This window comes from Solea solea, chromosome 21 (assembly GCF_958295425.1).
Source record: "Solea solea chromosome 21, fSolSol10.1, whole genome shotgun sequence".
Lineage (NCBI taxonomy): Eukaryota > Metazoa > Chordata > Actinopteri > Pleuronectiformes > Soleidae > Solea > Solea solea.
The window spans coordinates 7,860,556-7,885,591 of NC_081154.1; the positions used below are offsets into that span (position 1 = coordinate 7,860,556).

The window sequence follows — 25,036 nt, forward strand, 5'->3', positions numbered from 1 at the left end:
AGATGTTGATGTCGATTCTGGCAAGTCACCCGTTTGGCAGCAGCCTCCGGATGAAGTCAGCAGATATTTTAGGGGACCTTGAGCCCTGTGACACATGCAAATGGGGGTTTTATGACGCCGTCCATGCCCCGTTTCCTGCACCCTCCCCGAGGACTGAAGGCGAATCCTACTCCTGTGGTGCACTACGACAATAAAGGAGAGGCACAGTATGAAATTTCATGTTATCCATGCATGTAATGCATGAATGTCATGTTACAGTACATGTGCTAGTGAAAGTGTGCTCTGTAATATTCATAAAGTGAGAGTGAGAGCGAGAGAGCGAGCGACAGAAAGACTTTGGGGGTTCAAGAGACCTCATTAAGTCCAATCTGAACCAAGCAAACGCTTCCATGATCACATTATCGCCACTTACATTTGATTTACTTAAAGTGATCCATTAAAGGAGTAATTCAACATTAATGGGGATGTATTATTTGCTGTCTCGCCGAGTGAGGAGTTTATATTGATCTCACATCTGTAAGCCAAGTATGGAAGACTGTTAATTTATGCACATCTTTAAGGCTCTACTATCATGGTACAGTTCAGTTTGGTACAGTATGATAGGGTTTAAAATGGTAAAGCCCTCATGCAAGTCAGGCTTGCTTTACTTGGTAGGCGGGGTGTGCACTGTGCCCGATGGCCACGTCAGCGAGATACGTAGCGCGACGTTGTTCCGGTGACAACAGACAACAACTGCATTGAACGCAGCAACACAGCAGACAACAAAGGAGGACATCCAGCAGCTCTCCTCTCCGACAAAAAATTGGGGCCAGTTATTTTGGTTCTATTTCTTATGGAAACGCAAAAAAAATCTGTACCATACTGAACCGCTCCACTCAGTGGAAACACGCCATGTAAAGCCTTGATCATACTTTTTGTGTTTTTGTGTTAGAGAACTGCCGTACCTTTCAGCACAATGCTCACATGGCTATGGTTCCATTCTCACCATAGACTGTATATGAAAATGGACATAGTTGTCCTGTTTGAAAAAATGAAGCCCAGCTAGTTAGCCACCAGGGGGGCAATGTATTGATTAAAGAACTCTGATTCAATGCAAGTCAATGGGAAAACAAACTGATTGAGTTAATTCAATTCAATTCAATTTTATTTGTATAGCGCCAAATCATAACATACATTATCTCAAGGCACTGTACATAGACAACATCATGGCCTCAGTTGCTCGTCCCAGGTCTTCTTCAATAGAGCATGATGTCAGTTTTTAATGTTCACATTTAGAGGAAACTAGATGATTAAAGCACGGCACATATGAGTGGACACTAGAGAGCTGGTATTGTCCAATAGGAGCCTGGTTGTAGAAGTCTGTGAATGTCATTCATACAGTCTATACTTCATACTAGAATGAGGGGCTGCATTCATGCATACTCAATCATCAAGTGGTGATGTCTCGCCAGGAGTTCACCTCCGTGTGTGCATCCTTGTATTCTTTGTATGGGTGCCGGCCAACCCCGTCACATGATCTCAACCGTAAGTGCTCTCACGGACGCTCCCTTGGTAAATTGCCGTGGGAATAATGGGCAACTCCTTATATGGACATCCAGGTGTGTGTGTGTGTTGATAGGTCACATATGCAGGCTTTACAAAATGTACTGCATGCTAATTTTTTGTAATAGTGTTTGTATGTGTTGTTGAGTCAAAGTTATGGTTCATTTTATATTTTGCAAGATAGCCAATAGGTTTTGCGGAAAAAACAATAAGACCCTCTTTTGCACATTCTTATAGCCTCTGTATATACACTATGTTTTATCATAGAAATGGAATGTGCTATAAGGGTTAAGCAAGCAGGGTATTCTGTGTCTCAGTGTCATGTGAATCACTCTCAGTTATGACTTATGGGAACACTTTAATATTGCTGGGTACAAGTCAGATGGTAGAAAATGGACCGTTCTCCCGAATCTTAAAGACGTGAGTTCACATCAGAACTATGAAGACATGTAACTATGTCACCGCAGATGCAACGTCTCGCGTTATTAAAGAAAACACACCCCTCTCGGTGGCGGGGGCCATGAATGCTAAACTAATAAAGTACTAAAATAGAGTTGTGTTAGTGATACACAGCCACTGCTCCATCACTGTGTCAATCTCAGCTTTCCACTTTTGACATAATTCTCCACAGACAAATTTGAAAGCTCTCCAGGATATTGCATTTGGGGTTTAGGGAATATCACCAGCTAGGTAGTCTTAATTGGGGATGACAGCCCCCCCCACACTCTGTCAACATGCTATTTTTACCCTCACTCATTTCACATTATTGTACCGAGGTGACCCAGTCCTGTTTTTATCTTTGACCCTACCCAAAAAAAAATTTATTAAAACATGCATTTTATGGGTTTATCCGCCTCCATCTCAGTATGAGCACTCACTAATGTGGACACTTTAGATAGATGATTGTCTGCTTTTTTTGCTCTTCTATCCCTTTGGTGTTTTTACAGCTTAAAATACACCGATTAAAAACGTTGCTCTTGTGTGGTAATGGCGATGGGGATGTTTTCAAAAATATCCAAGATGCCAGATGTTACTGTGTAAGTGTGCGTTCAAAGAAAAGACATTTAATTGCAAAGAAACTGGTAGGTGGTAGTAAAGCATAAAAGGAATAGTGGCATCAAATAATACAGTTAAAAAAAAAAAAAACTTACTGTTAGGAACGGAGATTACACTGCTTGGACCCAAATGCACGAGACAGGAGACACGACAAATGATTCAAGAGACTTTATTTTTCTCTTGAGATGGCAGGCAAGAACAAAATCACTTCTTTTCAGAAGGAAATAACTAAACTAGAAGAAATCAAAATCACTTATTTTCAGAAGGAAAGAACTAAACTAGAAGAAATCAAAATCACTTCTTTACAGGAGAACAAACAAGACTTAACTTGGCACTTGCGGATCAGACGTGAACTCTACGAGCATAAACGACACTGGCAAATGACAAAGGAACTGGGGACACTATGTAGGGGAGAGGGAATGAAGGGCAGGTGCGAGTGATTACTTAAGGATCACCAGGTGAAGTGCAAGAGGGAATTTAGGGGAGATGTGTCAAAATAACTGATGGAACCACGCGACAGGAAGACATGACATTTACCAAAATAAAAGGGGAAGTGAAAATCTAAACCCACACCAAAAGTGACATGAACTTAACGTGACTAAACTAACACAAACAAAAACACTAACAGACTTGAAGCTTCATGACACTTACATATTTTTCAGTCTGTGTAAAATCTAAGCAGTTCTTTATTTTTTAATCACAATTATGTAAATAGGGGACAATGCATATTAATAAACGTTAAGATGCCATGGGCTAATTTCTGCCTGTCGTCCCTTGGTAGGTTGTTGTTATAAGAATAAAAATTAAAAAACATAGGGACATGAGAGCTCACATAAATAAAAAAGTTACATAAAAGAGGAAATATACACATACATACATAAATGAACACCTGCAGACTACAATCAGGGAATAAAATAGGACTTTGTGTTATCATTTGCATTTATTCTTGTAAAAAAAAAAAAAATTAGTGAAGATAGTTGTAGAATGTCGTAGCTTCTGTTTGAGCATAAGTGAGTCGACGCTAACCTGAGCAGCTGGTTCAGCCACGTCCAAACGTTTCTGGCTTTTTTCCTCGCGTTTAATGCCACCGTTGAGGATCTCGATCGGCTGATTGTTTTTTCCGGCTGAACAGAAATCACTGAGCGCGGCGGCACTGATTTCATTTGAGCAGAACGCACGCCACTCTTCCTTTGACCCGGAGGTAAAAGAAGAAGCTGGTTCACGTGAGAAGAAAACAACACGACACTGAATTCATGCGACAAGGTTTTTAAAAAAAAAAAATGTGTTTCCCAACCTCAGTTTCCCCCGAGTTTAGAGATATCTTCATTCTTTTCTTTGTTATGTGCCCACCGGTGACACTTGGTCCTATTAGCATAACAGTTAGCAAAGTGTCCGCCATCTTTGCTAACAGTTACGCTAACAGGACCGAGTCACTGGTGAGCATGTAACAAAGACTCAGGGGAAACTGATGTTGGGAAGCACAATTTTACAAAAATACTAACACTATTCTAGTAATACAAAGCTAAATGCAAATCGGTGAAGCATTCTTTTAAGAAATGAAGTATTTTTGAAGTTAAAGAATGTCAACAAGACACAAAATGACACCCATTATGCTAGTATCTATCTGCCAGCTCAAGTCTGTGATGTGAAAGATGAACCAGAAAGGAGAAATTATCCTTATCACTAACTAGTACAGTACGTACTTTATTCAGTAAATCAATTCCCACCTCGTTTACTGGGACAAAGAGAAGTAGTCCAATTAAATAGAGCTGTATTTCATGGAAACATACTGAAAGACTACTCTGCTGCAGTATAGAATATAATAGTGATGTAATCAGGATCTGTTGTTTAACCATAAGCTCCAGGTACTTACAGGAGTCTTTCTACTGTACCCCACCTCTCTACTCTTTTGTCTCATTGTGTTTCAGATTGAGACATCTGTGCGCCGTCGTCCTCGACCTTTTGTCTGTGACCTACACTTTCAAAATGTTTTCACATGTCACTTTCATTTAAAATAACTGACGAATGGTCCAATATCCAAAATTAGATGTGCTCCCGAAGTCAGGTTTTTCTTTTTCCCTTTCTGTTCAACTAATTATCCAGTGACCCCGCAGCTTAATCTGGTGACCCTTGAGAGGTTGTGACCCTGGATATCGCTGGAAATGAGTTGGTAGCTTACGCTGCAGTTTAATGATGTCATATATATTATAATATCTCTAACAGGGGCAAAACAGATGCAGTAATGTGGGTAGTGGTTGTATTTTCTGTTCCTGTGCTTCCATGCAGGAGTGTTTGCATGTTGTTTATTTTTTACGCTTGTACCTCGGTGAAGGATAGAGACAGGGTTTTTCCTCCATATCAGCTCTGCCTGTCACTGGGAGAAAGAAAAAAAAAATGCCTGACGACCCGTGAAGGCGACCCATCTCGAGAACAGGGTCGGACCTGTCTATATAAGTCAGTGAGAAATGCTTCACTGCAGGTAGGACCAATAATTGGCTGCCACATGTGAACGTGCTCCAACTGCTGATTGTCAGCAGTGTCTTCGAACCTGGCGACAGCAATCCTGATGTGAAGATGAAATAATCCCTCCAAAAACTATCCAGAATATAGTTCTCTGATCCCCGCTCACTTCAATTTATTTGTATTATCACCAGGGAACTGATTTCACATTGGCGCCGTTGCTAATCATTAAATGAATCAGCGCTCAAGTGTCACCTTTGAATGTTTTATTCACAGCATAAAAGCAGTGGCCTCATTTCTTTACCTGCCTGACCTCTCCTCCTTTCTTCTTTAATCGACCTCATTTGCAGTGCCCCCCCACCCATGAGCCCCCTTTTCGATGAGTTTCAAGAAATACTAAATGTGAAATATGCTACAGATGATTTAAACTCTGTCATGTTAATGTGTTTTTTTTAATGTAGTGCTTTGACATTGGAAACATTTTTTTTTTTTACATAATATCATTCGTCCCCCTTCCCGAGCACCCGACCCATTATCCTGCAGTGTGCAGAAATGATTTCTTTTTAATAGAAAATAAATGCGCGTGTGTGTGTGTGTGTGTGCGCTGTTTCACCCCAGTCAGAGTCTCTCTGTCGATTCAAAGTGATTGAATTTTTTTTAAAAATATACCTTTTAATAGTGTCACAGCTTGCGGCAAAGTTGCCAATAACGGAGCGTTTATGTGAAGAATTGTTCGACCCTGTTTCCCCCCCAAAAACACGTGGGAAGCGTCTGTTGTGAAACAGCTTGAAACCGACGCTGCTGTTGGAGAAACACGGGCCGAACACCTGGTCGTTGCATGAGCCCGGTTTGGGGGTTGGCGTCTAAAATGTAAAGAATAATCACAGTGCTTAGGCAGAGAGGGTGGTACATTGTCCTGACAGCAAACGTGTGAAAAATCACAGCTTTCGTAAGTCTTCCCTCTAATGATATCTCTTGGAAAAGGTCACGCTGCCAGCAGGATCTCACATCTTGCGTACATTCACTTATGTGAGACGCAAAAAAAGGATTCAATCACAACACAAACAAAATCACAACAATCGTTTTTTCACTTGTGTCTCTTCTCTCTCTCTCTGTGCAGATAACGTCTATCGGAAATGTCTGGAAAACGGGACGTGGGCGTTGAAGGGCAACTACTCCATGTGCACGCCCATACTCGATTTGGTAAGACTCCAGTGTGTTTGTGTGCTCAGGTCCTGATTAATGAGGCTTTTCATGAGGGCATGAAATAGCTCCCTGTGTTAATCTGTAACCAACTGCAAATACAAGGTTAGCAGTGGGAGATGAGTGCTGCTGTTTCACCCAAGGCTTTTATATTGTAAATATGTTTTTTTGGTGGGGGGGAGTTTGGTTTATTAGAGCCTGTAGCAGCTGAAGGACACACACACACACATAAAAATTGGAACGCATGAAGGAATCAGCATCAAATGCACATTGACTGCTGTGAATTAGCATTTAGGAAACACTGCTATCGCGGCTTTAAATGTCATTTTACCCACACTTCTGTACAAATCTGCTCGTCATCCTGCAGCCATTTCACTTCCGCTCAGTTTGTGAATTCCTCAAAAGAAACGGAGAAGGCAGAAGTCGTTTCTTGTTTTTTTTGTCTTGTTTTGTTTTTCTGAAAAGCATTGTCCTCCGGCGATGGAGACTCCCGCTGTGCTCTGCATTTTTATCGGATGTGATTGCTGCTGTTCTTTCTTTCCAGCTTCCATCTGCATGTTGTCACGAGCGCTGTAGATGCCACGGACAAATGTTTTCAGACACTTTTAAACTTTCATCGTAAGGTTTCCCCAGCCAATGACTGTGTGTCTTACTGTATTTTATAATTAGAGAACATTACTGGAAATGAAAGTGCAGTACATTACTGTATTCTGAACCCATTCTCACGTCCCTCAGCCAATCGTGGTACATTTCCGTGTCTGGAAGAGACGCACCGGGCTAGGGATGTCCCGAACAAAAAAACACGTATCGGATTATATCGGATTGAATCTAAAATCTCCGATATAAGTGCTCCGATACAAGCAGTCCATTCCGCTCCAGTACTTCTATCCAGCAGCGCCTGTTGTGATCACGTGGGCTCTGCGTGTTGGATGCATGTAGAGCCCACATGATCACAACAACAGCGTGTGTGTGCTACTGCTATTTCAGAGGTTAAACTTTTTTCTTTAACCTCTGAAATCAGAGGCTATGAAGCCGCACAGCGAGCGCGAGTTAGCCATTAGCACCACGATAGCTCATCCTGAGGCGAGCTGCTAAAACAACATTATTTCACAAACCAGCACCACCTGTCGACTTTCAACAGCCTCCGTTTGTTAATTATACCCCAAAAACCAGCCACGCCAAGAGCTTTGTGTGTTTTAAATGTGTCCTGAAGCTTAAAATGGCAAAAAATACAATATTCTTATGTTGAAGGTTGCCCATTGGTTAATAATAAATGGGTCAGTTTTTCTCATACCTACTGTTGCTGACTATTGTTCTCTGTTTAAGTAAGTATCGGAAGTGAAAAAATTGTATCGGGACATCCCTACAGCGGGCTTTCAATTGACTCTGAGGTTGAGGTTTGGGCCAAGAAAAGGACTGAGGTTAGGGTAAGGATTAATATCCAGATTAGGCTTAGTTGATATTCACTGTGAGTTCACACTCAGACATTAATGATGCCCAATAATAAATCATAAATATATATACTTTCCTGCTCTGAGCGTCTAAACGAGGAAGGATTCCCTTTGTGTCTGTAAGGCGACGCTGAGGGACGCGACAGAGCGGCAGTACGTGATGCTCTTGGGAAGAAAAAAAAAAAGGGTTATATTCTTGTACATTTACGGTTTGGCAGTACATTACTTTCTATTTATTCAAATCTACTGTAGGTTTTAAAGAAAGTTACTGTTACTGTGCCACCACCATCTTAAAGATGCTAATAATTATGAATAAGGGACAGTTTTCATTGTGTTGTTTTGTTGAACTCTGTTGAACTCAGTGTGAGTGAGGGAGTTCAAGTCCAACTTAAAGTCCTTATGAGCATCATAATGAGAGTGCAGACATGAGGATTCGCTGATGTCGCCTCCTTCTTTGACCAAACGTCCCGCTCCTCTTGCTCTCCACGTTCTCCGAGGCGTATACTTTTAACCTTATTTATCATAGAACTCACATGAGCTAACTCTCTGATGGGTTTAAACCACACGAGGTTAATTAAGGTCACTTCTACAAAGGCCTGACACAATAAGAAGTCTTTCCCAGCACATCGCTGCATTTGGCAGCAAAGTAAAATCCTCTCACCAGCGACAGTTTTAATTCTCGCTGTGACAAACCGCTGATATTTGCTCCGATAACCTTTTCATCAACTTTTGTTACAACAGTGTCCGAAAAGACAGGAAAATAAATTCAATTGGCCAAAGTGTCACAATTATCTCTTTTTACTTTCTTGGCAAGCATCTAATCCCCTAATGTTTTGATGTTTTCGCAGATTATGTAGGGCTTTTCTTACTCAGTAAGTTTTCCCGCTCCAAGCAGCTCTGGGCGTCTGAGACAGAAGGCTGAGCAGGTTGAGGTGTGACTGCGCGCGTGCTGTCGACGGCAATAAGGCTGGCAGATATCCTCCAATGTGTAAAATCAACAATGTATGACAACAAAGTTGTTCATGATAGCTAACAAGGTCCTGGCAGGTCACTTAGTTTTGTTTTTACTCTTCCCAAGATGAGTAAATTCCTGTAATACTGGCATTCTCTCCTCGTGCTGTGATCACACTTGGTTTCCTTCCAGAAGGCGTTGCATTTTACAGTATAATACTGTTCAAATTTCACAGTCAATTTACAGTGTGGCATATGGCAAAGGTTTAATGTGCCGCATGTATGTTGATTTAGTGATTATGCATTGTGCAAACACACTTGGAGACACGGCACATCCTCACTTTAAAGTCTTTTGCCTCCATTTTTTTAAGTGTCTGTTGTTTTCTCTCCGTGAATAATTGAAAAAACTTTCATCGCGATAATTTTTTTTACCCTGATGTCTTTGCAACAGCCCTAATTATATCCATCCATCTTCTGCCACTTTATCCTTCGCGTGAAGGTCGACAATCCCTGGTGCCAATCCCAGCTGACATAGGCCGAAAGGCGGAGTACACGCTGGACAGGTCGCCGGTCCATCACAGGGCCACACAGAGACAAACAAACATTCACTCTCACACTTAGTAACTGTATCAGTTTAGTATCCAATTTACCCAAATCCCAAAATCTGCATGTTTTTAGACTGTGGGAGGAAACCCACACACACACGGGGAGAACATGCAGAAAGGTTCTTGTTCTGACCGAGTCGAGAACCCAGGTCTTCTTGCTGATGAACATATAATTATTCTGTTAATTATTTAAGGATGACATATGAAAAAAATATGTACAACAGCGACCAATCCGAATAGAAAACATTGCTGCGTTTATTCTCACGCTGAACATTGGACCTGTTGTGTTGATTTTAGGACGTCAGCAGCAGCAGAGTTTGAGAGGGAAAGTGCTTCAGGGCGCGCCATGAGACGAGAGGCGACAATAACAGACCATAAAAAAATGATGTACATTAAATATCCACCAGCAAAGTGTATGTGAGGGAGAGAGAGTGACGTATCAGCAGTGGCGTGTCTGCCTCTCCTTTATTTCCTTATATTTGAATGCATTTCCACTGGAGAAGCTTGTTTTTCTTTGGTTTCTTTGATTTTTGTTCTTCTTTTAACGATGCTGAATGCTGAAATCTTGTTGTAATCATGAAAATAGCTTCAAACTGATTCAACGATTATCAGAATCGTTGATGATTCATTTAGTAATAATTGTTTCAGCTCTATAGTTAGGGTTTGCAGCCTGCTAATGAAAATTTACTGGCTGCTTAATGTTTAATTACCAGTGAAGTAATTTTATGTCTTAATATAATTAATGTCTTTCTTTTGTTTGGCCTGTCGGGATCATCTGCTGAATCTGAATATTCGTTGAACTTCCGTGAACCTCAGCAGGTCCAGGTACAGTGCTGATAACTATTTTTCAGTACTTTCCTGTAACAGCTGGACGCTAGAAGTCATTCTAAAAAAAACAACAACAAAAAAAAACTAGAAGCTAGTGCTTTTGCCGGAGACTATTTTTAGCTCAGGATTAATACATAATATTCACAGCTGTCACAACAGCAGGACAGAGACTGAGCTCATGTTTGATTTCATTTCTGTTATTTCCACCACTTTATAACCAACACACATATGAGACCCAGCATTGATAATAATAATAATAATAATAATATGAATAAGAATAACGCTCATAGAGAACAGAAGAAATATAAAAATGCTAAGCTGAGCTAATCACCATGGTTACAGTAGGGATATTCCTATAATCACCTCATCTACATGGAAGCTGTACAGTTCATCTCTGTAATCCAGACTTTGTGCTGGAAATAACTTTAGCATCAAACTAATTCACAACAGCTTAACATTATTAACACAATAAACTCTTAGTGGTGAAATATTCAGTGAGAATATTGTGCTCGATTTACCCCGATGAATCAAAACATTATCCACTTATAAATGTAGCATTCATTTATTCATTCATTAAAAAGAAAAAAAACATAATCCATCAACACCACCACAACGTAATTAGCAAAGCAATTTACTAATATACAATACATAATATAGCAGGATCAAGATTCATATGTGCTGCCTTAAACAGTCCAACTAATGCACTACATTTAACACCCGGAGTTCCATAGATCTGTGAGTGAGTGTGAACAAAACAATAAAATGACTGAGAACCTTCCCTCAATGTTTCCTCTCTCAGAGTCCGATGTCTGATTGATCCCCGCAGGAGATGGATGCAGAGTGTCTGACCTTTTAAAAATGTGTATTTGATTTTTTCCCCCTCCCCTCACGCACTCTTTTGTAGCCGAAATAAATCACCAGGTGGCAGTGGAGGCTGCAGCGGTGTGATTGACATGTGGGGGGTGGAGGTGGGGTTGGTTGGATGGAGGTAGAAGCTTCCCTTTAAAGTTCAGCCTGTATTGAACCAGGTTCTCTGTGGTCCCACTGGGAGCAGGAAGTGAAACCAACCATCAGTGCATGAAAAGCTTACTGTTAAAGTTTGTTTAAGGAGAAGGAGAGAGAAAAAAAATGTATGATACGTGTGTGTCTTTGTTTGGTTTGGTTTTCTTGTGGCCCACACGTTCTGTGAGACCGAGGCGAGTGGTGGGTGGGTCTTATCTCGGGCTCGACTCTCGGCTCTGCGATCTATTTTAGAACCTGCTGTTTGCTTGATTTATGTCCTGATGTGTGAGCCACTCCTGCACTCTTCATTACAGGACTGATTCTTTCTCTTTTTTTTCTTCTTTCTTTCTTCCCCTCAGGTCTGTATTAATGCTCACATGCTCTATGTGCGTTGAAAGAGTATTGTGTGATGGGGGAGTCATTTGTCTTGCTGTGCTACCCTTGAGATGATCCCTTTATAGCATGACTCAGCTGTGATAGTGAGGGTGAAAATCGACGGTCCTTGTTTGGTGAAAAAATGCTGCAACAGAGGGACACGACTTAGTCGCCACTTTTATTTGATTTTTTTCTCTTTTAAACTGTAAGACAAAAATAAACCAAATCATTTTCAGTTGAAGTTCTTTAAAATATAGACTGTGGTTCAGTTTCATTGATTAATCTGCCAATCAATTTAATCAATTTGTCATTTTGTCTATAAACAGGTCAGAGAACAATTCTGGTTAAATTCCATTAAAATGAGCTAGGGCTGCAACGAATATTCAATTAATTGATTGTTAATTGATGACTAAATTAATCGTCAACTGTTTTTGATCATCGATTCATTGGTTTTAGAGAGGTTTTTTTTAACAATTAATACAAGCGTTCTGATTTCTTTGCTCCAGTTGACAAAAATAATCATTAAAACTGAACAGAGATTGGAGAACATCATGATTTCCAGGTTTGTTAAACACTGATCGTCATCTTTCAACATTTTAACTACATTTTATGGACCTTAAAGGGATACTTGCAAAAAGAAGTATCTTACCAGAAAATGACTTTAACAGTAGTTGAAATCACTTTTTTTATAATATCACTTAAGTAAAAATCTTAAAGTATATGACATTTACTGTACTTAGGTATCAAAAGTAATTTTCTGATATGAAATGTACTGATGTTTTAGAAGTAAAAGGTATTACAAAAGTGAGGAGTTAGGATTGAGCCATTGTGGATCAGTGGTAGGGCCAGTTGTCTTTCAAATGGAAGGTTGTGTGTTAAATTCCTGGCTCTGCTTGTCTATATGTCTCCTTGAGCAAGACACTTAACCCCATGTTGCAGCGTGTGAATGGGTGAAAACTGTTGTGTAAAGCATCTCATCAACACTAGAAAAGCTCTATATGAATACAGACCATAATACAAACTCTGATTCTATTTGGTAGTAACAAAGAGTACAGATACGTGATTTTTGTACTTAAATACAGTAACTAAGTATTTGTACTTTACATTACATTAACAACAATGAGTACAACAAAGAAAAGCAAAGGCAATAATATTTCTCCCTTGGTTAAAAATTCAAACTGCCAAAATAGTTGCTGACTCATTGTTGAAGTGTTGCACCGTGTGCGTCACAAGGTTTCATTTTGATTAATAATAATATTATTATTATTTAAACTGATGCAGTCGAACGCAACAATTCTGCATCGGTTGTTTTGTTTATTCATCTTGGCGACGGCAGCTGTTATTAAATTACACGGCAACAAGGTGAGCATTTTTGGGGGATTTTCCCAAAGGAGTCTAACGTTTAACGAATGCCTTCTTTTAAGTCGTACCCATGTTCATACACTTCATGCTCTCATGCTGTTATTGGCCTTGTTTTCTTATTCATTTATCTGTTTATTTAGATTGACTCATTTGCACTTACCTTTTTTTTTATTTTTATTAATGCATTCTAGTAAGTGCTCTCTGAGTGCTTTCTCTAGCGTTTGTTATAAAATGAATGAGTCTGTGCTGTTGACATCAAGACACCGAGCCTTCTGCCCGGTGCAGACGAAGGAAGATTTGAGCCGCTGCCGCAAAGAAAAAATATGGGCGAATGGGACAGATGACGTGTTTCGGGGGATTAATCGCTTAATCTCGGCGTAGACACCAGTAGGTTACATAAATCCACTTACAGCGCAGATTACTGTTGGTAGTGTTTGGGGGGAATCTAATCACAATGGATATCTGAGTCAGAGACAGTGCGTCTCAGGCACTTATTTAGAGGACGATGTTCTGTGAAAAAAAAAAAAACCCACTGCTGCAGGAGCACGACTCGTGCAGATGTTACTCACAAACCTCCTTATGTTGGAAAAACCATGGGCTGAAATCTGATGTAGGTGCTTCCCACCAAAAGAGTCTCAAAAAAGAAAATGTGACAAGATGCAGAACAACCCCACTCACTCACACACACACACACACACACACACACACACACACACTCACTTCCACCCGCTGTGTTTCCCAGTATAGAGACGTCTACTGCTTGTGTTGCTTGGCAACATTCCTGCACACAGGAAGTGGTTAAATTTATGTCAGGACACATTGGAGTTGCAGGAGTTCCATGTGACATGCTGGATATGAAAAGGGGATCGAGTCTTTCACTTTTCTAGGCAAAGCTAATCAGGAAGTAAGCACACATTCCCAACGGAGTCGCCACTGGGGGGCGCCTCCATTGGGAATTTCACTTGATATCATGTGAAGAATAGTTCACGGTCCCAATCGCTGGATTCCGTTCTTCTTCAATAGAACATGATGACTTTTTTGGGGAATTATTTTCCCGTTAAGAGGAAGCTGGACGATATAGCGTGACACAAATGAGTGGACATATAGTTTTATTGTGTGACTTGTGCTGTATTTATACAGTATTGTATTGTTTTATTGTTTGTTGTTAGATCTATTAAGTCACATATTTGTACATTTTATTTGTTTTATCTGGGTTAGGGTTTATCTCTGATGTACAGCACTTTGTTTCAGCTGTTTTTTAAAGTGCTTTATAAATAAAGTTGGCATGTATGACTTGTGGTTTATGAAACACTAATAATCATGAATTATTGATCATATACAAATGTTAGTGTTGTGTTAGTCCAGTGGTTCTCAAACCTTTTATACCGAGAAAACATAAAGTTCTCAAAGTGACACCATTATTGCCAACGTTAAAAAGTAGAATAGTGTAAACAGGTCGAGCAAAGTCAGCTACGGACTTTTCACAGGAGGCAGATTTATTCCTTTACTATTTATTTACTACGATTTATTATTTACATCCTCCTCCTCTTCCTCACATATACTTCACACACTGGTATAGTGATGGAGAGGGTGACTCTAAGTATTATTTTTTCATTTATTCATATTACTTCAGCTCGACTCCGATCACATACCCTGGTGTATACAGGAGAACATTATTTCCTCCAAGAACCACCAGAGGAAGCACGCACACCACTGGTGGCACACCATGGTGTTAGTTAAGATAAATAAATAAAAGGATTTTCTTATGTTCTTCTGTTTTTTTTTCTGTATCTCAAAGACTCATCATTTCTTCTTTGTCTCTTTCCCCCCGCAGAATAAATACAAGATGCACTACCAGATAGCTCTGATCATAAACTACATGGGTCACTGCATCTCCATGGTGGCTCTGCTCGTCGCTTTCTTCCTCTTCTTGTGTTTGAGGTAAGCCTTAGTCCCTGTTTCCACCAGTTCCCTGATAATCCTAAAGACAGCCTTGATGTGACAGACACGTCAGTATTCTCAAGATCCCTCGTTCAAAGCTCCTCTGGTTCTTATTCAAAAACCGTTTGGTCATGGGATGGAACCTTCCCTATCTTAGTCCCACAGATGTAAAAGGCTTTAGACGGCCAGAGAAACTAGGGCACGTTTCCCCGCACAAAGGGGAATAATAGACCCATCTGAGGGAGAAAAAAAAACACAAAACAGTCTTGTGGGAAGTCTGTTGGGACAACTGTGGAGGTGAATCGGGTTTCTCTGACAAACTCCAGCAAACCACGCACTTACGAGAGAAAGGTCTTAGCACCCTCGGCAACCGGGCCGGCCATCGATCGCAGAGACAACCCCGGGAGTGAGAAAAGCGCGAAAGGGCACAGGGAGACATAATAAATAGAAGCGGTACAGGGACAGCCTTTATGCACAAGCCATGTTTGAGGGACAAGTGGATTTGGACAGGGACGGTGGCAGGGTTGGTAAGTGTCAGCCGGGCTAAAAATGGCATTGGGAGGGAGTGAAGAAGTTTGGCATTTATTACCCACTCACCTTCTCCACTTTGTAATGAGCCTGAGAGCCATTTAGGGGAAGGTTGCTGCAGGCTGATACTTTCCATGACACCCCTGCTCAGTGTTGTAGAACTGAAAGAGACAAGAGAGAAACATCCCAGTGGAGACATGAGCAGGAGGAGCTTTTAATGGTTTAATGTTTCTGGTATGCTAATTATAGTAATACCATCGTATTTTTCTAATATTGTAGTAATAGGGAGATCATATTAAACCATTTCATTTCCAAAGTAATATCCAGGTAATGAGAATGACTGTAGGCAACTATCAGTGTGATACCTTCAAAATAAAATGTATGGGAATCAGATTTGGTCATTTCCCTGTTATAATGGTGAAATTCATCCCCTTTTATGTCTCACACACTATTTCAATTGTCATTGCCAAGCTCTTACTTGGTGATAACTCCAGAAATAAGATGGTCTTACCGTAGTATTAATTTATTATAAAATGATTACCATACTATTACTACATTGCCACTGGCACCTCCCGGGAAATGTAACATTATTCTACTTTTTATTTATGTTGTGGCAACTGGGTTGATATATTCTGATTTGTAGAGTGTATTTATGTCACGTGTCACCTCTCATTCATAGCAAGTGACACGTAGTGCAGTGGGTTTAGTGGGTCATCGTTATTATGTTAGTTCAACTAAAAGTGGACTTTTAAAATACACATAAACATATTAATTTGACCATAATTGACTCAATGTCAGCCTAACACACGCAGATACTCCGACGTTAGCTCAGTGGTAGAATGAGTGTCTTTCAAGGTTGTGGGTTTGATTCCTGGCTCCGCGAGTCTACATGCCGATGTGGCCTTGGTGCACGTTGCTGTGCCGCCAGCGTGTGAATGGGTATGTAAGCGCTATATAAATACAGAGCATTATCGTATTATTACGGCATGAAAACATTCAGTTGTACCACAGTGAAGAACAAAGTCCACAGAAGAACAAGACCAGAGCGACAATGATACGGTGAAATTGAAGCTTGTAATTTTTTGGACTGATGAGGAGACTGATTTTATGCTCTGTCAGCTTGAAGAATTGACAAGAATTTAACAACTAGCGGCAAGCTAAAGCCAAAAAAAAAGTCTGATATTACAGAGCTTAGATCATTTATTTATTTATTATCACTATCGTGCAGCAGAGGTGGACACACTTTATTCAATAAACTGATTCCCCACTAGCTCTTGTGTACTGGGACAAGGGCAGTAGGCCGTTGAAGAGCGTGTGTGTGTGTGAGAACATACTGTCCTTGAGCAACTTTAGAAATGAGGTTATTTTTTTTATCCCTTATATAATATTCAGTGTTTTCCTTCAGTGACATCTTCACTGTTCCCTGCGGGTTTATGCCGTGTGAAATGAGTGAGCTCCGAGCCACTTTACCTGCTGAGCACAGTGTCCTTGGGCAACTGTTTCTCCTGCACTATACTTCCACAAAAGTGGATAGTAGTGTGACATGAATGCAGCTACTTTCCATACATATCTGATTTAGCAAGCCGTCAACAAACAAATTAGAATATTTCAACCTGATTGCCACAACATGAACCCACACTATAATATTGTTAAATTACCCAGGAGAGTCTTGTGTTTCTCTGCGAGGGAACAATGAGCATTTCCGCTGAAGGAAAACACAGAATATATACTGTATGAATAAAAACAAAAAACTAATTTAAGCGCGAGTGGGAACAAATGGGAATAAATGGAGCTTTATTTTGCCACGTGCTTCACCTAACGCCTCTTCTCGATAACTCAGTGTGCTGCCAGGGTGTAACTTGGAGTGGAATCTGATCACATTGATGATGCATGAGGAGAGATGAAGCAATTTTCTGGCTGTGGACATCCATTCACCTTCACCCCCGCGCATCCGTGTTGTTAGATCAGGAAGAGGAAGATATTAAAGGCAGAGACGGCAGCCGTGTTGTCCGGGAAAGGTTTCTGCAGGCGGATATCCAAACGCTCACCTCTGACCTATGATGCCATTCGTCACCTACGTTGACATAATACAGTAGGAGGGCATTTGCTTCACATTTGAGCAGATGGTGTGTGGACATAAAGTAATAGTGCATCCGTGTTTGAAGCATTTTTATCTGTATACTGTGTGATAGACAGTTTAACATCTGGCAAATAAAGTAAACAGTCAATAGTATGTTACTGCTTTAAAGTAGAACTTTAAAGTTTGGTCGCTTTTTCGCCTTGAATTCTAGGTGTGGTGTCGATTTTGAGTAAATCGACACCACAATAAACATTCATCCATCCACAGTCTACAGCTTTATCCTCACTATCGCAAAAAACAAACCACTGAAGCTCGCCATTTGGAAACAGCCGGTCGGATGTTTACTCGTGTGTGTTCCTTCGTTCGGTTAGACAGTCGGTTATTTCCTCTTCCTTGCTTTCTCACAACAACAGTTTTCTCTGCTTCTCTTTTGCCGGCTCGGCCACGATGAACGTCTGAAATAACGCTATCGTCGATCTAATCTTATAGCCGGTACCTGGCTTGGGTGTGTGTGTGTGTGTAGTGCCGTAAAGCAATTAGTGTTTCTCACGAGACCCGAGACTTCGCAGCAAGGCCCTGATCTTACAAGGCGGATTTTCTGCTAAAAGACATTAGTGGGAGTGGAGACAGCCCCCCATCTCCCCACAACAAGCCATTTAACTGTCACAATGACTCCGAAACTGTGAAAGTAGGGTGCAAATCCTGCATAGTTCTGCTTTAATATAGAAGGAACTCAACTCTGGGGAAAAGACATTTTATTAAAAACCTTTCGTAGCGATATGATCAAAAGTGTTAAGTACAATTGTTCACACCTGGCATTAACATGCATCCATCATCAGCCTCTACACTAATACAAATGGACATTATTTCTATATGTATGTTGTGTTTTTAACTAGTCTGACTGTAAAGATGTGTTTGTGTCTGTGCATCAGTGTGTCAGCAGAGAGTAAAACAGTCAGGGAGTTTCAGCATTCGGGGGAAAAAAACATAAATCATGTTGAATTTGCCCTTTTAAAGATTAAGAAGTCTGTTAGAGTCAAGTCATTGTCAAGTGAGTTCACGCAACCGTGCTTAAGCCCAGCAGCATCACACGACTCTCTCCGTGTTTCTCCGTATAGCAGTGTTTAGATCCTGTGTTGCTTAACAACATTCCTGCGCTGCACACAATTCATTTAAGCGAGGAGGGGGCTGAAAATGACTGAAAACACAAAGAAGCGCCTAGATGGAAAGTTTCAGGTGTGAATTCTACAGCTCAAAAACCTGCTTGTTCAGCATTTTGACAGGATAAATGCTTTGCGTTCCCCACCCGCCCCTGCACTGTCGCTGATAGTCTTGCTTGACAGAGCCTGTTTCAGATTAAGGACACAGGAAGACCAGAGTACTAACATGAACAACAGAAAGAGCACACTGCATTGTGAAACTGCTGCGGGTCTAAAAATGAATCCTGAGAATGAATTGTGTTTGTGATCAGATCGCAGATCGGGTGCGTTCACTTATGTCCACTTAAGGTCGGATAACTCAAGACAGATGTTGACACCAGATCAAATTTCCTTTTCATTTACATCACTGTGTCTTGTCTGCAGGAGATTTCCTCTTAATTATGAGAAATCAGAATGTCCACACTGGACCCACAGCAGGAGGCCACAGGAAGTGAGGTCATGTGGAGTAATGAAGTCGACTTTGAAGGGGGGGGAAAAAAACGTACTCTGCTTCTGGCACCACGGCTATGATACTAATGAAAGCTCCAGTGGGGAGGAAATTAAGCGCTTGTGTTTTGTGGAAAAAAAAACACAGTTATAAAACCATACGTTTGTATTCTTTCTATACTCTAGAGCAGCGTTGGACCCACTGCGTTTTAGATGTTTCCCCGCTCCAACACACCTGATTCAAATGCTCATCAACGAGCTCTGCGCAAGCCTGCTAACGAGGCATTTATTTGAATCAGGTGTGTTGGAGCAGGGAAACATCTGAGACATGCAGGGTAGCGGGTCCAGGGGGACCAGGGTTGAGAAACACTGCTATAATGTAAGTAAACCCTAATGACTGATAATGTGATAATATACAAGAAAATATAAGAAAAATAAGAATATAAAGAAGAAAATGTGCAGCACTGCAGCAGCACTGTGAGCAACTGATTGACAAATGAGCGCCAGGTGGACCATTACAAATCAACTGCAAGTAAAATGAACCATATCTGTCACTGGAGTTTTCAATCAGGGAGACTGGAGATTATATTATATCTTTCCTGGAGTGAAAGTGTAAAAAAAAAAAAAAAAAGAAGGGAGGGATTAATGAATTATTCAAATTCATCCTGAGGGATGAGAGGGATTTCTATTCACTTCTGTGTATAATTGAATCCTGTGAAGCTGATGAGTCTGTGTATCATTAGAAAAAACAGATCACGAGCATTGCCCTTTTTTTCCAGTTTTGATTTGTCCGTCTAACGTGAGTTACGTGACCCGAAAGTTGCGTTAAAAACTGGTAACTCTAAAACTGAAAATATCTGTCTTCTCTGTCTGTCATAAGTGAGAAAGACATTCACAGATTAGAACTTCCGCACATAAAAATACACTTTGTATTTGCATTTTCGTAAAAAAAAATTATACAAAAGCATATTCATTTTTTAAAACCAGTGGTGTAGTATCATGTACAGGGCAGCAGTGAAGTACACAGAATGTTTGATGACACTACACTGTATTTTTTGAATATCTTTTTTGGGTGTTGCACTTTGTAGACGGTCCCTGCACTCAGGTCTCACTGATGACTGCACGTAGAAATCAATGTAGTTTCTCCAGCTCTTTTTGATTAAAAAATTAGGTTGTTTCAACCATGTTTTGTTAAAATGTTATCGATCGTGGAAGTTTGAATCTGAGAATAATACGTTTCTAACTTTACGTCATTCACTTGAGCAAAATATCGGAAATTGGAAAAAAAAACAAGCCATTGTCGTTTTTTTTCTTGAAAAAAGGAATGAATGACTGATGACACAGATTCCGAGGTTATGTTATGAAGGAGGTGTTTTGTTAATTTATGCACGCATTGCTTAACAAACGTGTGAAAGGACACAGTGATGCGGTGTGACTGGAAAATTCTCAGTCTGCTCAGTCAGCAGCACGACACCAGCATGAGCGACACCTATTAAAAATTGATGCATGCTAAAATATAAATCATGTCATCGATTGTGGGCGGGGGGGCGGCGGCGGCGGCGGCGCTCGGCGGCTGATGATTCCATCAGCTGGTGACAACAAACGGAGCTGTCACCACAGGGACCGAGAGTTTGCTCTGACCGTTCGGTTGTGTGCTTCTATTTTTGACTGCGTGCTCTGAAGCAGTGTGGCACTTTTTAATTGTATCCTCAGGTCAATTTATTTAGAGCATTTAAAAAAAAAAAAGGAACCAGAGTGTCGGGGCATGACACAAATAAGAGAAAAAACTTCAGGAATGAACGTTAATCTATGTTATATTGAGGTGAAAGACACTGTGAAGGTATGGGATACATTATTCTCCTTATTATACATGAAGTCATCAACGTTACTTTACTTTACGGTGATGTCATCGTTTAGAAAACCCCTAACATTAATTCCTCTGTATAAAGACCCAAAGCAGTAAAACTCAGCAGGTGGAAATGTTTAAATTTAGCTGTCTCCCACCTGTTTGTTCATGCACTTGCTTTTTTTTATTATCTTTGTTCTTCCTCTTCTTAGTTTGAAAACACATTCTTTACCCCAGCTCAGCGCGTGAGACATAGTAAAAAAACAACCTCTCAGCATGTTCTCTCCTCTGTTCTTCTCACAGGAGTATTCGCTGCCTGAGGAACATCATACACTGGAACCTCATCACGGCCTTCATCCTGCGGAACGCCACCTGGTTTGTCGTCCAGATGACCATGAACCACATGAAGGTGCAGGAGAGCAATGTGGTACGTGTCACGTGATCTGTTACAATCCTAAAGGGTTAGCACACACATTTCACTTAATCTGACGAATGTCTGTATAGAGCTCCTGTCGTCATGTGATGGTTGTTAACGCCGCCATGGTGGCAGGAAAAGCTTAATTTTTTTCTAATGAATACAGCTAGTGAACAGACACATTACCTATCTTATTGCCTGGTATATGTTACCTGTTGTATATGTTGCCCAGTGTATCCGTCTATGGATTTGAACAGTGTGGCTTCCTGCCAAAATTCCATTGTTTTGATTCAGGAATCAGCTCCCAGAGCTCTATTGTTCATGTGTACACAGAGAACCATTTAAAAAGTATTTTACATGAAGGCAAAAAAGTGGGATTATTATCACTGGATTTGAAATTAGGGTCCTAGTGATCAAAGTAACTGAAGGACTTATTATTATAGTACTAGTATAGAAATTGAAGACAAGACAGTGTTGATCATCCCAGAGCAAAACTCATGTTTTATTCACTGATCAGTAAATTCCAACCAGGGCTGCAACGATCAATCAGTTGTTAAATGAATTATTAAACATTTTCAACAATGCTCCATTTAAGAATCAGTCAATCAATATTTTTCTACATTTTGTTGCATTTTCTGGTCCAAACAAGCAATTGATTAATCGAGAAAATAATGAATAGACGATGAAAATAATCATCAGTTATAGCGTGTAGCACAGTTATAAATTGTGAATTCACACGATCCACTACTGCTAGTAGTACTGCTGCTGCTGCTGAGGCAGCAGATGGGGTCTTCCACTAATTGATTCAGGCCCTGACTTCTGTCCTTATGTCCGTGAGCAAGTGGTGAGCATCTGTTTGCTCACTGCTGCTCCCCTGTGAAATGTGAAATGTGAATTGTGAAATGCTGGCCACATACCAAAAAACATTTAAAGAAACATTTAAATAATTAAGAATTCATTTAATTTGTGATTCTGGATCATGCCCTCAATGAATTTGGTTGGTGGGTGTTACATTATTTTGTTTAAGAATTACATGTTGTATATCAATAAATGTTTTTTTTTTTTTCAACTTTCAATGTGACTACCACTGTGACATTGGTAGTAAAAACCAATATATCCATATAAAGTAAGTGTGGTGTAGTGGGACCTGCAGTGGCCCTACTGAAAACACTGATCATAAAGTTCTAAACACATTTATATTCAGAACAATTTAAGCACCAATAATCTGTAAGAATGTCATCAGTACATGATTTTGTGTCTAATTAAGCTGATGTGATGGCACAATTCAACATGGCATTTTTGCGAAACTGATTGTGAAGGATTTGTTTTTTTGCAGATCTGGTGTCGCCTGGTCACTGCCTCTTTCAACTATTTCCATTCCACCAACTTCTTCTGGATGTTTGGCGAGGGCTGCTACCTCCACACTGCCATCGTCCTCACCTACTCCACAGATAAGCTGCGCAAGTGGATGTTCATCTGCATCGGCTGGTGTAAGAATCTGATTATTGTGTTCATCTAAAAGTGTCCTTTTCATAGTTAATATAATACAAAAAATGGCCAAAATTATATATTAACAGCAAAAAAAATGGTACCCGTGAATAGTTGCCCAATTAGTCAGTTATCCATATTGCTCTTAAGGTGATCTATCAAGAAATCCTTAAAGCCTTGAGTAGGTTTTAGGTTCCTGGAGCTCAGGAAAAATAAAGATACTGACATGCATGGTCGGGATTGATTGAGACCCAATAACAACACTTAGTCTCTCCCTAGAGGACGACCTGTGTGAGCTGTTTTCCAGGACATAAGTGGTCAAACAGTTCAGTGGAGAGGTCTCTCCTAATGAAGTTAACGCCTAGAAAGGCAGACATGTGTTGTGCCGAGGGAGGATTTTCCACAAAATGGCAACCCAAAAGCTTATTTACCAGAGAGTGATCAAAAAAAATAAAATATGTGTATATATAATGAAGGTCAGATCCACTTTATGCAACAATGAGAGCTTTTAACGTGATGGAGAAGCAGCATTTTGTGTGGCAGCTGTGAAATTTTGTGGTGTGGAGTGCACTAACGCCACATTTCACACTGTCAAACTAAACTATCTGCTGTTGAGAATAGGTGTATTGTGCCAGCTGGATTATATTTCCCCCCGGGCAAGTGTGAAGGCGGCGTGTGAAGAGGAGATGGCAGCACATTTCGGGCGGGGGGGGGGGGGGGGCGGAGGGGGCGTCGGTGGATTTGTGAAGAAAATAAATAAGTTCACGTTTTATTTGCTTCACTTAGCTTCGACTCTCCAGCTCAGGGAGCCCGAAATCTTATTAAGGCGGCGAGGTTTGGACGAGAGTTGAAGACAATGAGAGAAATGACATTTTTCGACGACTCTAAAGCCGTGAGAGCAGACTAAATTTCCCTGCCGGAAATCTGATTAAAACTGTGCTGATGACAGTTCATCACTAATGAAGTGGAAAGTTTCCAGAAATGTGGTATTTTCATGTGTATGTGTTATGACAGCCGGCAGAGTCTTCACGCTCCCCTTGGTATCATTTCGATGTGAGTAATGGCTGCTTGTCTGCCCTATTGTTGTTATTTTTATTATTAGTATTATTATTAGTATACTTCATACAATATACAAGTCACTAAATCAGTAGATCACTTTGCATTATCGTCACGCAGCGTCCTGCTTTTCCTCTCATTCACAAAGAAAACGTTCCGAGAGCAGAGAGTCCCGGCCACGGATCTGTGGATCACAGCACACCAGCAACAATTGCTTTTGACAGAACTTGGCAGGAGCCAAAATACGGGGGTTTCATTCTGCTGGGAGAAATCCCTGAAGTGGTGTTTTGTGTTTTGAATAGCAGAGAAAGATGAGATAAGAATCTGTCACTTTGTCTTATCTTTTGTCTCACAGGTATACCGTTCCCTATAATTGTGGCATGGGCCATTGGAAAGCTGTACTACGACAATGAGAAGTAAGTGCTTTTGTTTGTTTTTTTTACTCAAAGAGTATTCTATGCTTACGCTACATCGACTTAAAGTCTATTAATAACCTGCTTTAATTACATTAAAACAATAACAGTAATTACAAAACATGAATACTTTTTAAGTTGTGTACCACTGCACTGTTTCACAGTTCAGCGGCTGTATTGCATATTTGCACTTTTTCACTTTTGGAGCATCTGAAATGACTTAAAACATCTAACGTGCATCTTTTATCAATCATTCAGTCTTTATTCCGGTCTTTATTTGTGTAACACTTTTCATACAATTAAAATGTAACAAAAAAGGCTTTACATAACCACACAAGCACACATTAAAGCCAGAATCGCTCACACTTAGGAGAGGAGAGACCGTCTCACCAGTTTACAAACGAAGAAACACCAGAGAGAGAGAGGGAGAGAGAGAGAGAGAGAGAGAGAATTACAGATGAACGAATAATGTTATTTATAAATATAAATACATGCCCGTTACATTCAAACCATTGTCATATGAGTTCACACAGTGCTTCTTAAGCCCATCAGCACCATACGATTCTCTATGCTCCCCAACATAGTGGTTTGTGTTAAGCTCTCATGACGTCCAGCGAAAATCCACTCAAGCCACAGGAAGTCATCAATTTTATGTCGCGACACACGGAGGCAACAAAGCCATTGCACCAATAAAGCGAGAGCGCTGCAAACACAGGTTAGAGTTTGACTGAAAACACATGTTAGGTAGTTTGACTTGAGGATGAATGCTTATTATGACTCCACCCTTA

General features: G+C 40.5%; 1 protein-coding gene across 2 annotated transcripts in view; it reads left to right on the forward strand.

The window, feature by feature from the left end:
• The window catches only part of LOC131448821 (corticotropin-releasing factor receptor 1-like), a 55,507-nt gene that overhangs the window by 18,946 nt on the left and 11,525 nt on the right, over window positions 1-25,036 (forward strand). For both annotated transcript variants that reach the window (XM_058621603.1, XM_058621604.1), the window contains exons 5-9: window positions 6,179-6,261; window positions 14,670-14,776; window positions 21,180-21,303; window positions 22,628-22,781; window positions 24,191-24,251. In XM_058621603.1, coding sequence (XP_058477586.1) covers window positions 6,179-6,261; window positions 14,670-14,776; window positions 21,180-21,303; window positions 22,628-22,781; window positions 24,191-24,251 — 529 coding nt within the window. The remainder of the gene's footprint in view (window positions 1-6,178; window positions 6,262-14,669; window positions 14,777-21,179; window positions 21,304-22,627; window positions 22,782-24,190; window positions 24,252-25,036) is intronic.